At 55.8% G+C, this 14,911-nt stretch overlaps 1 protein-coding gene across 6 annotated transcripts in view; it reads left to right on the top strand.

The window, feature by feature from the left end:
* The window catches only part of LRP5 (LDL receptor related protein 5), a 123,815-nt gene that overhangs the window by 89,753 nt on the left and 19,151 nt on the right, over positions 1-14,911 (top strand). For all 6 annotated transcript variants that reach the window (XM_027532741.1, XM_027532739.1, XM_027532742.1 and 3 more), the window contains 5 exons: positions 3,989-4,312; positions 6,379-6,578; positions 10,854-11,062; positions 12,519-12,709; positions 13,341-13,550. In XM_027532741.1, the coding sequence (XP_027388542.1) occupies positions 3,989-4,312; positions 6,379-6,578; positions 10,854-11,062; positions 12,519-12,709; positions 13,341-13,550 (1,134 nt within the window). The remainder of the gene's footprint in view (positions 1-3,988; positions 4,313-6,378; positions 6,579-10,853; positions 11,063-12,518; positions 12,710-13,340; positions 13,551-14,911) is intronic.

The raw sequence follows: 14,911 nt of genomic DNA, 5'->3' as shown, positions 1-14,911 counted from the left end.
GCCCGAAACAATTAAGTTCCCTGATTACCCCAGAGTAATGACACACTCAGAGGAAAACCAGTGAAAGCCTTGGAAACCCGCCCAAGCCTTCAGGTCGAGGGCAGTCGGGTGCATCCGGCCGGGCTGTTTTTCTGCTGTGGCAGGTTTCCCGCTGAACAGCACAGACGTGTCCAGAGCACTTGGTTAACAGCAGGGGAGGCCCCCGTGGGAAGAGTGCCTGTGTCTAAGAGCTGAGTGTGCATTGTGAGCCTGGGATTTTTTTTTTTCACTTTTTTCCTTTTTAAAAAATCATTTTCAAAACATTATTTCAAATCGTGCCATAGATGATTTCCATTCCGCTTCCTCCTGCTCCCACATAGGAGGAGCATGTCCACACGTCTCTGATTTGTTTTCATGGGCTTCATTTTTTTAAAAAATTTTTATTTGGCTGTATGGGGTCTTCGTTGTGACACGAAAGATTTCCCTTCGATCTCTAGTTGCAACATGCAAACTCTTAGTTGTGGCGTGTAGGATCTAGTTCCCTGATCAGGAATTGAAGCCCGGTCTCCTGCATCAGGAACGTGGAGTCTTAGCCCCTGGGCCACCAGGAAGACTCCCATCATTGGCATCATTTTTACCGTGAAATAGAGCATATGTGTATATGGGCTTCTGCAGTGACTCAGCAGTAAAGAATCTGCCTGCAATGCAGGAGACGCAGGTTCGATCCCTGGGTTGGGATGGCAACCCATTCCAGTATTCTTGCCTGGAAAAAAATCCCATGGACAGAAGAGCCTGGCAGGCTATAGTCCATGGGGGTCACAAAGAGTTGGATATGACCGAGTGACTCAGCATGCACAGAGCATATGTGAGGCGTTCGCACAACACACACTTTGACGGGGGCAGACTTAGGACCCCACACTGGGGTTGAGGTCGAGCGTCCCCGGCCCCGCACAAGCTCTCTCCCTCCTGCAGGGCTCAGCCCCGCTCTGCGCCCTTTCCACACGCGCCGTGCCTCTCGGCCCTGAGCCTGCCTATTGCCTCTGTAGCCCCGGCAGCTGCCCACAGGTGTGTGTGTTCCGCACGTGGCTGCTCGGTGGTCACACCCTGGTTCATTTGACACGTCCTCTGCTGCTGGCGTTAGCCTGAGCAGCCGTATCCCCAGATGGGGTCATTGGGCTCCAAGCAAGGTGTGGGCCTGCCCCCTCCCTTCTGGAGGCTGCTGCCTGGGCCCAGTGCCTTTCCATCTTCTGGAGCCTGCCTGCCTCCTTCCTCGTGGCCCCTTCCTCCAACTTCAAAGCCAGCTGTAGTGACCAGCCCCGCTCATGGTCCTGTTCTCTCTACCCTTGTACTTACACCGGGTGTCCTGGGATCATCCAGGATCGTCTCTGCAGTTCAGAATCTTTAATTTAGTCATACCTGCAAAGCCCCCAGCCACGTAAGGCATGATGTTCACAAATCCTGGAGATTAGAATGTGGAGCTCTTTGGAGAAGAGGGAGTGAGTGAATGAAAGTCAGTCATGTCCGACTCTTTGCGACCCCATGGACTATACAGCCTGTGGAATTCTTCAGGCCAGAATACTGGAGTGGGTAGCCTTTCCCTTCTCCAGGGGATCTTCCCAAGCCAGGGATCGAACCTAGGTCTCCTGCATTACAGGTGGATTCTTTGCCAGCTGAGCCACCTGGGAAGTCCAAGAATACTGGAGTGGGTAGCCTGTCCCTTCTCCAGAGGATCTTCCCGACCCAGGAATCGAACCGGGTCTTCTGCATTGCAGGCAGATTCTTTACCAACTGAGCTATGAGGGAAGCCCTGGAGAAGACAGAGAATGCTATTCTGCTCATAACTTCTTGTTGTTCAGTTGCTAAGTTGTGTCTGAATCTTTGCGACCCCAGGGATTGCAGCACTCCAGGCTTCCCTTCCTTCTGTCTCCCAGAGTGTGTTCGTATTCATGTCCATTGAGTAGGTGTTGCTATCTATCTCAGCCTCTGCCACCCCCTTCTCCTTTGGCCTTCAGTCTTTCCCAGTGTCAGGGTCTTTTCCAATGAGTCCCACCTGGTTCCTCTGTCCATGGAATTCTCCAGGCGAGAATACTGGAGTGGGGACGCTTCCCAGGCGACTCCATGGTAAAGAATCTGCCTGCTGATGCAGGAGACGCTGGTTCCAACCCGGGTCTGGGAAGATCCCACATGCCTCGGAACAACTAAGCCCACGAGCCACAACTATTGAGCCTGTGCTCTAGAGCCCACAGGCGGCAACTACTGAACCCTCGAGCCTGTGCTCGGCAGCAAGAGAAGCTACCGCAGAGAGAAACTCCCTGCAACCAGAGCATCGCCCCTGCTCACCACAGCTAGAGAAAAGCCAGAGCAGCAGCGAAGCCCCAGCACAGCCAAAACAGATAAATAAGTAAAAGGAATACCGGACTGGGCAGCGGTTCTCTTCTCCAGGGGATCCTCCCAACCCAGGGACTGAACCTGGGTCTCCTGCACATAACTTTTACCAAGCACTTATTTTGTACTGGCATTTTGACCATTTTACATGCATTCTACATGATCTCACTGAATATTTATCTCAATGATAATCACAGAGCTCACTGATTTTTTAATCACAATTTATTACATTTAAGTATCGTGGGTACCCATGAGGACGCTCTTTTCGTTTTTCAGCTCCTTAGACTGCACCGGCTCTTTGTTGCAGCATGAGGGATCTTCAGTTGCGGCCTCCTTGGTAGCTCACTGGTAAAGAATCTGCCTGCAATTAGGGGGACCTGGTTCGATTCCTGGGTCGGGAAGATCTTCTGGAGAAGGGAAAGGCTACCCACTCCAGTATTCATGGGCTTCCCTGGTGGCTTAGACAGTAAAGAATCTGCCCACAATGCGGGAGACCTGGGTTCAGTCCCTGGCTTGGGGCAATCCCCTGGAGAAGGGAAAGGCTACCCACTCCAGTATTCTGGCCTGGAGAATTCCATGGACAGTTTAGCCCATGGGGTCGCAAAGAGTCAGACATGACTGAACGACTTTCACTTTCACTTTGCAATGTCTAGTTCCCTGACCAGGGATTAAACCCAGGCCCCCTGCATTGGGAGTGCAGAGTCTTAACCACTGGACTGCAAGGGAAGTCATGAGGGCACTCTGAAGAATACTCACTTTGCAGATGGGGAGACTGAGGATCAAGGAGCTTACACAGATTGCCCAAGGTCATGGGATCAGTGGAGGAGCAAGGGGACCCAGGCTGACTCCAGAGCCTGGTTCCCATCCCTCTGGTAGACTGCTAGGCAGAAGGTTTAATTTAAAATTTTTTATTGACATGCAGGGAACTGAAGTTCTGCAAGCCTCATGATGTGGCCAAAATAAAATGAAATATTTTATGACATACAAATATAGTAAAGTACAAAAAAGTGGTCAGGTTTGAGAACTTTTACATACGGATACTTGTACATCCATAGAAGCATCAACATAGGCTGTGCAGCTTCCATGCAGATCAAAGCAAGGAAGTTTCCAGCCCCCAAAAGGCTCTCAGTCAGTCTTACCGGCCTCCTCAAGGCTCACTGCTGCACTGATGTCTGTCTACATGCTCTAGTTGTGCCATTCTAGAACTTTCTATCACTGACCGTCCGGCGTGTGCTCTTCAGCATCTGGCTTCTTTCCATCTAATGACTGAGACTCACCCACATTGTTACTCTGTTTTGCTGCTGTGTCATTTCCATGGCCTGAAGATTGTTCCATTTTTGTTAAACCCATCCTGCTGTTTGGGTTGCTTCCTGCTGTGGCTGTCACACAGTTGCTGCTGTGCACAGTCTCATCTGTGTTGTTTGGGGGAATGCTCCGTGCACGTCTCTTGTGCAGCAGGAGGGGAGCTGCCTGCCCTCAGGGTAGGTGCACATCCAGGCTCAGTGGGCCCTACCGATTTCCCAAAGTGCTCGCACGCTTTACGAGCCTGACGTAGGCGGCCAGGCTGTGGATTGGCGCCCGTGCGGTGCCCTGGCTGACGCCGCGCCCTCGTGTCTCCGCGCAGGTCAGGAGCGGGTCGTGATTGCGGATGACCTCCCGCACCCCTTCGGTCTGACCCAGTACAGCGATTACATCTACTGGACAGACTGGAACCTGCACAGCATCGAGCGGGCTGACAAGACCAGCGGCCGGAACCGCACCCTCATCCAGGGCCACCTGGACTTCGTGATGGACATCCTGGTGTTCCACTCCTCCCGCCAGGACGGCCTCAACGACTGCATGCACAATAACGGGCAGTGTGGCCAGCTGTGCCTCGCCGTCCCCAGCGGCCACCGCTGCAGCTGCGCCTCGCATTATACCCTGGACCCCAGCAGCCGCAACTGCAGCCGTAAGTGCCTTGCTCTCCCCCTGGCCCTCACTCCCACATGAGATCCACGTGCCTCTGACAGGTAAGGCAGAAAGAAGCATCTTGGGTGCACGTGGGCAGTTGGGCAGGTTGTGCACTGCACATATGCATAATGTTACCTGGAGGCTCGGGCTGGGTAGAAGCCCTGTTGCTTCATCGAGATGTGATTAGGTGCGCCAAGCCCTCACCTGACACATCCCATGGGAGGCTCTTTGGCTGTGAAAAACAGTCTCTGTCACTTATAGATTTGGGCACTATTCCAAATGCTTTTTACGGCACTTAATCCTCCAGTCTTGGAGAAGGAAATGGCAACCCACTCCAGCATTCACAGAGGAGCCTGGTGGACTGCTGTCCATGGGGTCGCACAGAGTCGGACACGACTGAAGCGACTTAGCCGCAGCAGCAGCAATCCTCCAGTCTATGGGATAGGCAACATCGCTGTCCCCATTTCACAGACAAGGACCCTGAGCACAGAGACACGTAGTTACCCACCCAAGGCCACACAACAGTGAGACTTGGAACCAGGTCTGAATCCAGGCAGGCTGGCTCCAGAGTCCCCGCTCCCACCCCTTACTGCCAGCCTCACGTCCACTTGTGTGGTCCTTACACTGACCCTCTAAACGAGGCCGGCCTTTTTTCTTTCATTCCGTTACTCAGAAAAGCGAGGTTCAGAGAGCTGGAGCATGACTTCCCCATGGCCTGCAGGGAGAACAGATGTGTCCTGTTGGCAGGCTCTTCTCCTGTGACATCACCAGAGCGCTGGTTAGGACTCGGCCTCTGAGCAGCTGTAGACAGTTTACAAAGCTCTTTGTCACCCGGGGCCTTGTGTGAGCCTCTCGCGGCCCTGGGCGTTGGGAGGGCTGGGCGTCCACGGTCCAAAAGGGTGCATGCGGGACCCACAGCCTCGAAGGGCGGAGGGGCTTGGTGGCAGTCCTCGGCTGGTACATGATGGGCCTAGGGCCGCAGCTGGGACTCCCCCCTCCTGGGCTCCCTTTGGTCCTGTTGTCCAATTTCCTGGGGGGCCGTAACCTTGAAGAGTCAAATGGAGGTGCAGGTCATCCACCCCCCAGAGGGGATGTGACCTGGGTGCCGGCTCCCATGGCTGCAGACCCAGGGCCATGATTGGATTCACGTGGCGCAGCTGTAGCTCTGACAGTGGCCTCTGCACGTTCTGGGTCCTGACAGCCCCGAGGAGCGCCCCCTCCTGGTCTCACTGTTCACATGGTTTTCGGCCGTTCCCTGGAGCCCACAGTAGCCCATGGAGAATCCCACAGTCACCAGAGCATCTCACACACTTGTCAGAGTCTGAGGCTCACTGCCTTTTGCTCCTTCCTACTTAAGTCTTGATAATCTAAAAAGAAATGGAGGCCTTCCCTGGCAGTCCAGTGGCTAAGACTTGGCCTCCTGGTGCAGGGGGTGTGAATTGGTTGGGGGCATAGGATCCCACGTGCCTCTCGGCCAAGAAAACCAAATATAAAACAGAAGCAGTATTGTAACAAATTTAATAAAGACTTTTAAAATGGTCCACATCAAAAAAAAGGTTTTATTTTGTTTTATTTTTTTAATGAGGGTCTTCCCTGGTGGTCCAGTGGCTAAGACTTTGCTTTCCCGATGCTTAGGGCCTGGGTTCGACCACTGGTCAGGGCACTAGTCCCACATGCATCAATTAAGAGTGTGCATGCTGCAACTGAAGGTCCCGCATGCCTCAACAAGGTCCAGTGGGCTGCAGCTAAGACCAAGCACAGCCAAGTGCTTGGTCTTCTTTTCATTTTCAAAAAGAAATGAATATCTAGTTTTAAAATAACACGTACACTTAGAATAAAATACTGAAACGACAGAGACACGTGTAACACGGAGAGTCAAATTCCTCATGGTACACCACCGCCCCCCAGGAATCGACTGTGTCTTCCCAGCCGTTTTCCACGTCCGTCTCGTAGGTGCACATACGGACCTACTTTTTACCATAGCACGCGACGCCATCCTCCCCGGCCCCTCCTTCTTCGGCTCCGACACTGACCGGCGGCCCCTCCTCTGTCTGCCCCCTCCAGCGCCCACCACCTTCCTGCTGTTCAGCCAGAAGTGTGCCATCAGCCGGATGATTCCTGACGACCAGCGCAGCCCGGACCTCATCCTGCCACTGCACGGCCTGCGCAACGTCAAGGCCATCGACTACGACCCTCTGGACAAGTTCATCTACTGGGTGGACGGGCGCCAGAACATCAAACGAGCCAAGGACGACGGGACCCAGGCAAGTGTGCCTGTTGGGAGTGCTGGAGTATGGAGGGGCGGCCGGGGGGGGTGCGCTTCCACAAGGAGCAGGCCACTGCCACCCCCTTTTCTTAGCAGAGGGGGTGCCGGGGAGCACGGTGGGCGGTAGGTGACGATCTGGGCCCCAGTTATGTCCTTGTGGGGTGTCAGGCTGAGTCGTGCGAAGCCCTGAGATGATGACTCTGTAGAAACTGGATCTTGGCAGTTGTTTACGGAGTGCTGGTGGACGTCAGACCCCGTGGGGTCTCTTTTTTTTCCCCTTTCCGTGGTGGTTTTGTACAAGGACGGTTGGTATTGGTTATTCTAGGCTTATTTTTTATTTCAGAGGAGTTGTGTACAGCCAGTTCTGTTGTGAAGCAGTATGTGTGTTTCTGAAAATCACTGCACTCTGTAAAATGGAGCAGAACAGACCCCAGGGCCGATGGGGCGGGGTGGGGGCTAGGAGCGCAGCTCTCAAAACTCCATCAACGACAGACTAAGCAAGAGCGAGGACCCTGGCGATGCAGGGGCCCCACCTGCCCCTTAAATGGTTCGGTACGTAAATGCTACGGCAGATACGGCCCTGGACCTTTCAGAGACCCGAGGTTGGCTGAGGAGACGGGAGCCGGAGGGCTGTGGCTTGTGGGTTTTGGTGGAACTGTGGAGGGAGGGTTGGCTGAGATGGGACATACCGTCGAAACCCCAGCATGGACGGTGTGGCTCCCGGCGCGGGGGGTCTGAGGGGCGCTGGAGGTGTGTGTCCACTCACCCCTGCTTAGCGCGGTGCCAGCTGCGTGCTCTGCACTTGCCAGTGTTTCTCTGGGTGGAGTTGTGCAAACTCGAAAACCACGCTCTGCTGGGGTTGTCCCCGATACATCACGGCGTGGGAGCAGAGGCGCGCTTTCCAAACCCGAGTCTAGCAGAACTGACTGCTTTCCTGTGTTAGGTGTTTGCGACCCAGGCCAGGAAGGATGTTGTCTCTGCAGCCTCCGGGCTCATCCGGCGTGTCCAGCCGTGTGACAGGGAACTGTGGCCAGAACCCCAGTAGGACACGCCTGCCTGGTCATGCCAGTTTCGAAAAGTTCCTTTCACAAGAGCTACGGAACCCAGCCGTCTCTTTCTCGATCGAGTGGTCGCTGTAATTGCTTATGTCGTGTGGGGGAGTCTCGGCATTGTCATGCAAGGCTGTTTTGTGTCAGGAGGGATTTTCAGAAGATCTTCTGTTCCCTGCCCCGAACTGGGTACCAGGGCTGCCTGTACAGCTGGGCAGCACAAAATACGTCATCCGGCAACAGTGTCAGGTTAACCGGCCTTTGACTGTGCATCCTTGGTGGATGGTAGAGGCTCCAGCTGTCCCCAGATGCGAGCAGAGCCTGGGGAAGATGGTGGGAATGGATTTCTTTCATCTCTCTCCGGGCTCAGGTGACAGTGACTTTGAGTCCTTTGGAGAACGTGAAGTGTTAATTGATGGACTGTGGCTTCCCTGCTGTGAAAGTTGCTGGGTGCAAATTGCCTTCAAGTCCCAGGGAGACGCGTTCTTTTGCATTCTTTTATGGTGTCTGCAAAAGTGGGGGAGGACTTTGAAGAATAAGGCCCTTTTAAGAGCACTTAATCTAGATAACGTTCATTTGCCTCCCCACTGAACTCGGTTTTCCTGTGGCTTTGATTATTTGGAGCACACCCCCACCCCAAGGATGGCGTTCTTCATTATTAGTTGGGTGCCCAGTTGTGTCTGACTCTTCGCGGCCCCATGGACTGTAGCCCACCAGGCTCCTGTGTCCACTGAATCCTCTGGGCAAGAATACTGCAGTGGGTGGCCATTCCCTTCTCCAAGGGATCTTCCTGACCCAAGGATCAAACCCGCGTCTCTTGCATCTCCTGCACTGACAGGTGGATTCTTTTACCACAAGTGCCGCCTGGGAAGCTCATTATTATCTACTTGGCTTTTGTTTTTCTATTTAATATTTTATTCTTTCATTGTGGTAAACATACATTATATAAAATGTACCATTTTCGCCATTTTTAAGTGTACAGCTCTGTGGCATTAGGTAAATTCATACTGTTGAACAGCCGTCCCCACTGGCTGTCTCTGATGACAGTCTGTCCCCGTTAAACACTAACTCTCCACCCCCCTCCTCCCCCAGTCCCTGGCACCCACCATCCTGCTTTCTGTCTCTGCGAATCTGACAACTCTTAAGTCCTGCATAGTTAGAACCACGCAATCCATGTCTGTCCTTTTGCGACTGGCTGATTTCACTGAGCACAGTGACTTTGAGGTTCATCATGGCAGGTATCAGAATTTTCTTCCTCTTTAAGACTGAATAACATCCCATTGCGTGTACAGAACACGCTTTGCTTATCCGTCCACCCACCAGTGGACACGGGCTGCATCCGCGTTTGGGCCACTTGGTTGAGGACCACTCTGTACTGTGAGGGGGTGGGCTGTTGATGGTGACATGGAGTTGGCTTCTGTTAAGACCTTTTGTGCTGGCACTGTGCTGTTCCTTATGTTAAAACTGGAGTTCGGGCTTTAGGAAACTGGCCAGCCGTGTAAGGTTGATCTCCTCGCTCCTGTCTGCCCCGGGAGGGACATGGGCGCTGTGTCATTACACCATGTACTTCTCTCCCCTGGTTGTTCCGATGAGTGTGTGCCCGGTTCCCACGTACCACCCTTCACAGGGAGCCTGACTCTGGCCAGGGCTGGCTGGAATCTTGCTTTACTCCCAGGCCATCAGCTACACTGGTCTGTGGTCTTTGGCCAGAGAGCTCCGTGGCTCCTGAGAAAGGAAGGTGCTGGTTGGAGTTGACGCTTGCCTCCTAGGGCCCACAGCTCCCAGGATGTGGATTTTGCTACCTGCAGAGATGCGAGTGGCATACTTCTAGCTGCCCAGCAGGGCTGGACCAGAGGCTGCCAGGTGTTCGGGGCTGGGAGGGTGGGGGATTCTTCTCCAGCTGGGTCCTAGAAGCTGGGCCTGGGGAAGGGGGCTTCCTTTTGCCTGCAAGCCACCTCTTCCCCCACTGGTGACTTATTGTTTTATTAATGCCTGAAAAGAGGCAGATAAAGAGGGTCTGCAATGAGCTGTGGTCAGAGCATCATTAGAAGATGACGCCTTTCTCAGGAGAAGGGGCTTTTCATCCAGACCATTGGTGGCAGCAACCCAGGAGCTTGGGAAGCCCCTTTGCACCAGGTCAAGTCACCCGAGCACCCAGGGGGACCACATCCACCAGGGAGTTGGGCTCTGGCCTGGGAGGGAGATGAGGGGTGCTCCTCCTCTGGCATCAGTTCATGAAATGAGGTCCCCCCTTGAAGGGATTCTCTGTCAGTGACTCTGAGAGCCAGGCTCATCCCTGAGATGCAGCAGATAGCATGAAGTCGGGCACAGTTCCCGGGAGAGGCTCGGGGTGGAGACCCAGAGGGATAACAGCCTCTGAGAGGGGCCTGCACTGCTCCTGGGCTCCCAGGATACACTGCGGGGCGGCCCTGTACCCTCACCTGCCCTTGAGCCCCACCCCCAGCCTCTGGCCCCCAGGGAAGAGATGGAGAGGTGGACCTCCAAGCTGGACACCCATTATCCCGGCACCCTGAATTTTCGTTGCTGTTCAGTCACTCAGTTGTGTCCAACTCTTTGCGACCCCATGGACTGCAGCACTCCAGGCTTCCCTGTCCTTCACCACCTCCCAGAATTTGCTCAAACTCATGTTCATTGAGTCGGTGATGCCATCCAACCATCTCATCCTGTGCTGCCCTCTTCTCCTTTTGCCTTCAATCTTTCCCAGCATCAGGGTCTTTTTCAGTGAATCAACATGTCACATCAGGTGGCCAGAGTATTAGAGCTTCAGCCTCAGCATCAATCCCTGAGTACTTTAAAAGACAGCAAGACTTCAGAGTCTTAATCCAAAAGCCTGGGTCTAAGGAAACAAGGAGGGAGGCGATGCCTTGAGCCGGGGGCCTGCGATCCTGGCTGACCACTTGGCTGCCTGCTGGTCCCCCTCTCTGCAAGCAGGCCCAGGCTGGCCGGCCGGGGTGGGGTGGCTACCATCTGGGTCCTGTGCCATCACCAGTGGCCGGGCCTGGCCCAGAGCTCATGGCAAGAACTCCCCTGAAGGCTGTCAGGGGAGCCCCTTCACTCGCGGGTGGACGTGTGGACAAGAGCTGGTTGGAAAGGCAAGGTTCCAAACAGGGTTGAGATCTTGACGCTCACTGTGGACTGGGGCGGAGGCCTCCACCCGCCCCGCCGTGTCTCCAGCGGATGCTCGTTTCTTTACCGTCTTACAGCCCTTCGTTCTGACCTCTCCAAGCCAAAGCCAGAACCCAGACAGGCAGCCGCACGACCTCAGCATTGACATCTACAGCCGGACGCTGTTCTGGACGTGCGAGGCCACCAACACCATCAACGTCCACCGGCTCAACGGGGACGCCATGGGCGTGGTGCTGCGGGGGGACCGCGACAAGCCGAGGGCCATCGTCGTCAACGCTGAGCGCGGGTGCGGGGGCTGTCCCTGTAGGGGTGCGCTGGGCGCCCCTCCCGTGCATGCTGGCCTCTCGGGCCGGGAGGGATCTTCCACCCCCAACACGCCCATCCGTCAGGAGCTCCCCAGTGTCCCTGCCACCACAGCCAGGGGTCGGCGGGGCGAGGAAACAGCAGCTCATTCCCAGTCGTGGGGAGGAGGCAGAGACACCCAGAGACGGCCTGAACTGAAAGCCTATGCAGGGGTGGGGGCTTTGTTGAGAGACACAGGCAGGATGTGAGCTCTAGTTCATAGGTGTCAGACCATCCCATCAAATTTGAACCCTGTACAGCCATCCCTTCCATAGCACCCCAGGTGGTGGCAAGTTATTCACTTGCATACGCCCCGCCACGGGGAGGTCACTACCTGACCTGGAGCTTCTTCCTTCCGTGAAGCTCCCTGACGCTCTGCCTGTCAGCCCTCAGGTTCTCTGGTAGGCTGAGACACGTGGAAAGATGTGGAGGGTCCTGGAGGCAAGGACCAGGGCAGGGGGGTGCCCAAAGCCCCATGACATGAGGTTGGGAACGTTTGGAGGTGGGAGGCAGGAGCATGGTGGTCACCCCAGATACCCGCAGGGCTGGCCATTCAGAGCCAGAGGCAGACCTGTCCAGGCACTGTGTGCTGGAGCTTCTCCCAGGGGCTGTCGTGCAGACCCAAGTTCAAATTCCGATTCCATCAGTTACTGCCTGTGTGACGTGACCTCCCAGGCACTTAGTTTCCTGGTGAAGAGAGTAGGGAGTACCAGCCGTGCAGCACCCGGGGGCTCAGTCAGTGCTGGTGGTTCTTCAGGAACCAGAGGAGGGGCCGCCACAAGTGACCACAAACCAGGGGCTTCAAACACAAAGGCCTGTTCTCCTGTGGTTCCAGGGGCCAGAGTCAAGGGCAGCGAGGCCGTGCCCCCACCGAAGTCTGAAGGGGAGGCTACTCCCTGCCTCTCAGCTCGGGGGCCCTGGGTGCTCCTAGGCTTGTGACCACGTCCCTCCACTCTGTCCGCGTCATCACATGGGCTCCTCTCTGTGTCCCGTGGCCTCTTCTCTCTCTCTTAAGGCCACTCTCACTGGTTGAGGACCCTTGCACAGCATGCGGAATCTTAGTTCCCTGACCAGGGATTGAACCTGTGCCCCCCCTGCAGTGGCAGCTCAGAGCCTCAACCATCTGGGACTGCCAGGGAAGTCCCAAGGGTGGCCTCATCTTGATCCTTAATTACATCTGCAAACACCTTGTTTCCCAGTAAGGTCACATTCCGAGGTTCCAGGTAGCCGTGAGGTCTTGGGGGACATTCTCCGGCCCCTCCAGGGTGTGACCTCTCACCTCCGGGGGCCGGGGTCATGTGGCTGCTCGCCTGCTGGACGTCCGCAGGGTCAGGGCTGGTCTCTCGGGCTTGGCCAAGGACGGGCAGGGCACAATGGGTCCTCACTGCCGCCCTCCACAGGTACCTGTACTTCACCAACATGCAGGACCGTGCTGCCAAGATCGAGCGCGCCGCCCTGGATGGCACGGAGCGCGAGGTCCTCTTCACCACAGGCCTCATCCGCCCCGTGGCCCTCGTGGTGGACAACACGCTGGGCAAGCTCTTCTGGGTGGACGCCGACCTGAAGCGCATCGAGAGCTGTGACCTGTCAGGTACGAGGCCTGGGGCCTCCCTGGGGATTGGTCCCTTGGCAGCCACCCTGTCTGACCTGCCGGGAACACCTTCCTGGTCATCGGTCACACGCCACAGTCTCTTGGGGGCCTGCTGCGAGGAGGCACATACGGTCTCCCAGCCACATTCCAGGATATTGGACCCGAATGATTCCTGATCGGTAGAGTCCAGGGAGGCTCAGAAAGGGTGAGCCAGCTGCCTGGGGCCCCCAGCGTGGGGTGGAGCAGGAATCCTGTGCCCTTCGCCTCCAGCGCCCACACTTACAGCTGCTTGGCCATGGCTGCCTTAGTCTGGGGGCCCCGGCCTGGAGAGGAGCAAGAATGACAGCTTGGAGGGGCTTTTCTGCCAGAAGTTGGGGTGGGCTGGGGGAAGGGGAGGCACCGTGTTTTTAGGGGATCAGCAACTTGGGTCCACGGCTGTGGTTACAAGGCCAACCCAGGTGGAAGCAGGGCTGACTGAGAGGAGGTCTCAGGTCTGCCTACTTCCAGGGAGCGTGCCCAGCCTGAGCCTGGCGTCCCCCAGGCTCCCAGCAGCTCTCCATTCTCCCAGAGTGAGCATGGGCTGAGCTCTCGGGGTCAGCCGCCACTCAGGGGGCGCTTATCCCTCTCGCAGGGGCCAACCGCCTGACCCTGGAGGATGCCAACATCGTGCAGCCCGTGGGCCTGACCGTGCTGGGCAAGCACCTCTACTGGATTGACCGCCAGCAGCAGATGATCGAGCGTGTGGACAAGACCACGGGGGACGCACGGACACGAGTCCAGGGCCGTGTCGCGCACCTGACCGGCATTCATGCTGTGGAGGACATCAGCCTGGAGGAGTTCTGTACGTGAGGGGTGGGCAGTGGGGCTGTGCGGGTGCCCCGAGGGGAAGGAACGCCTCTGCACGGAGCACAGCAACCCCTGGACTGGCTCCCCTGGAGAAAGGGAGGAGGGCGGACCAAGGCGAGAGTAGGGCTGAGGCCGTTTTCTTTCTGGCTTTGTCTTGGCCCAGTCTCGGTGACCAGAGGCCACCCTCAGGCCCTCACCCCATCCCCTTCTCCATCAGCAACAGATTGGACCGCTCTGATTTCTGTTTCTAGCTCTCGAACCCACTCTGCTTTCCAAGTGCCTGCGATGAGATTTGGCCCAGCTTTAGATGAATCACCCTTTAGATTGACTCTGAATCAACCGATTAGTAACCTTAATTACACCTGTATGTCCCTCCACCAAGAAAGGTGATAAAACCATGGGCATGACACTCATCGCATCTTCCCTAGCTGGGGAGCAGGGTGGGGAGTTTGGGGGGCACTTTAGGATTCCGTCCACCACAGCCTGGCTGTGTCCAGGAGCCTGAGAGAGGATTGTCTGTAATCAGGACCTGTGGCTCCTCCACCCGGTCCTTGGCTCTATGTGGGTGTGGAGGTGTGTGTGCGCGTGTGTAAGTGTCTGCCTGTCTGTCTGCTTGCTTTTCTCTCTCTATTCAGTACGTACACGGCACCCAGCGGGCTGCCCGCTGAGTGAGCAGGGCCTTCGCTGCCCTTGTCTTGTGACGCCTGCGGTCTGGCCGCCGTCCAGGCCCCGGGGCTGCCCAGCCTCACCCCAGCCCCTCCCTGTCGGCGTTGCCTCGGCCACACTGCATTGTGACTCTTTTGTACCCTAGCCCTGTTTTCAGTATATTATTACATTATATATGTTATTTCACAATAATTTATAATTTCAAATGAGATTATATTTTACAGCTGACAAAAGTAGAACTCAGTAAGGGTATTGCTTCCCCTATTACCCAGCCAGTAAACCCAAGGGGGCTTGAATTTGCAACCAGAGCCCAGGCTTTAGCCACTTGAGTTTTTTTCTGTTAGGCTTCCTGCTCAGAATCAGGGACATGACCTCCGAACCGGCCACTTCTTTGTTGACTGCTCGGTGGCAATTTCTGTGGTAATCAGCTGGGTCCCAGATAAGTGAAGTCACCAGGAAACTAAACCAAGGCGCCCCATACCTATGGGTTAGCATGCTTGTGTTCATCTGGCCTCTTAGTCCATGCTCAGCCAAGTCACGGATTCCTGGGTGTCACTGGCAGATGGTCAGAACGGTGAATGCCCAGCCCACAAAGGTCAAGACCCGCTGCCTACTGGTGTCGGCAGAAAGCCAGGGGCACTGACCGGCGCTCCTTGGAACCAGGGCCGGGAGGGCCAGGAAATGCTCAGT

Source organism: Bos indicus x Bos taurus, chromosome 29 (genome assembly GCF_003369695.1).
Source record: "Bos indicus x Bos taurus breed Angus x Brahman F1 hybrid chromosome 29, Bos_hybrid_MaternalHap_v2.0, whole genome shotgun sequence".
In the NCBI taxonomy this organism is placed as follows: Eukaryota; Metazoa; Chordata; class Mammalia; order Artiodactyla; family Bovidae; genus Bos; species Bos indicus x Bos taurus.
Note: the sequence above shows the minus strand (reverse complement) of the source record. Positions and strands in the feature narration are given on the sequence as shown.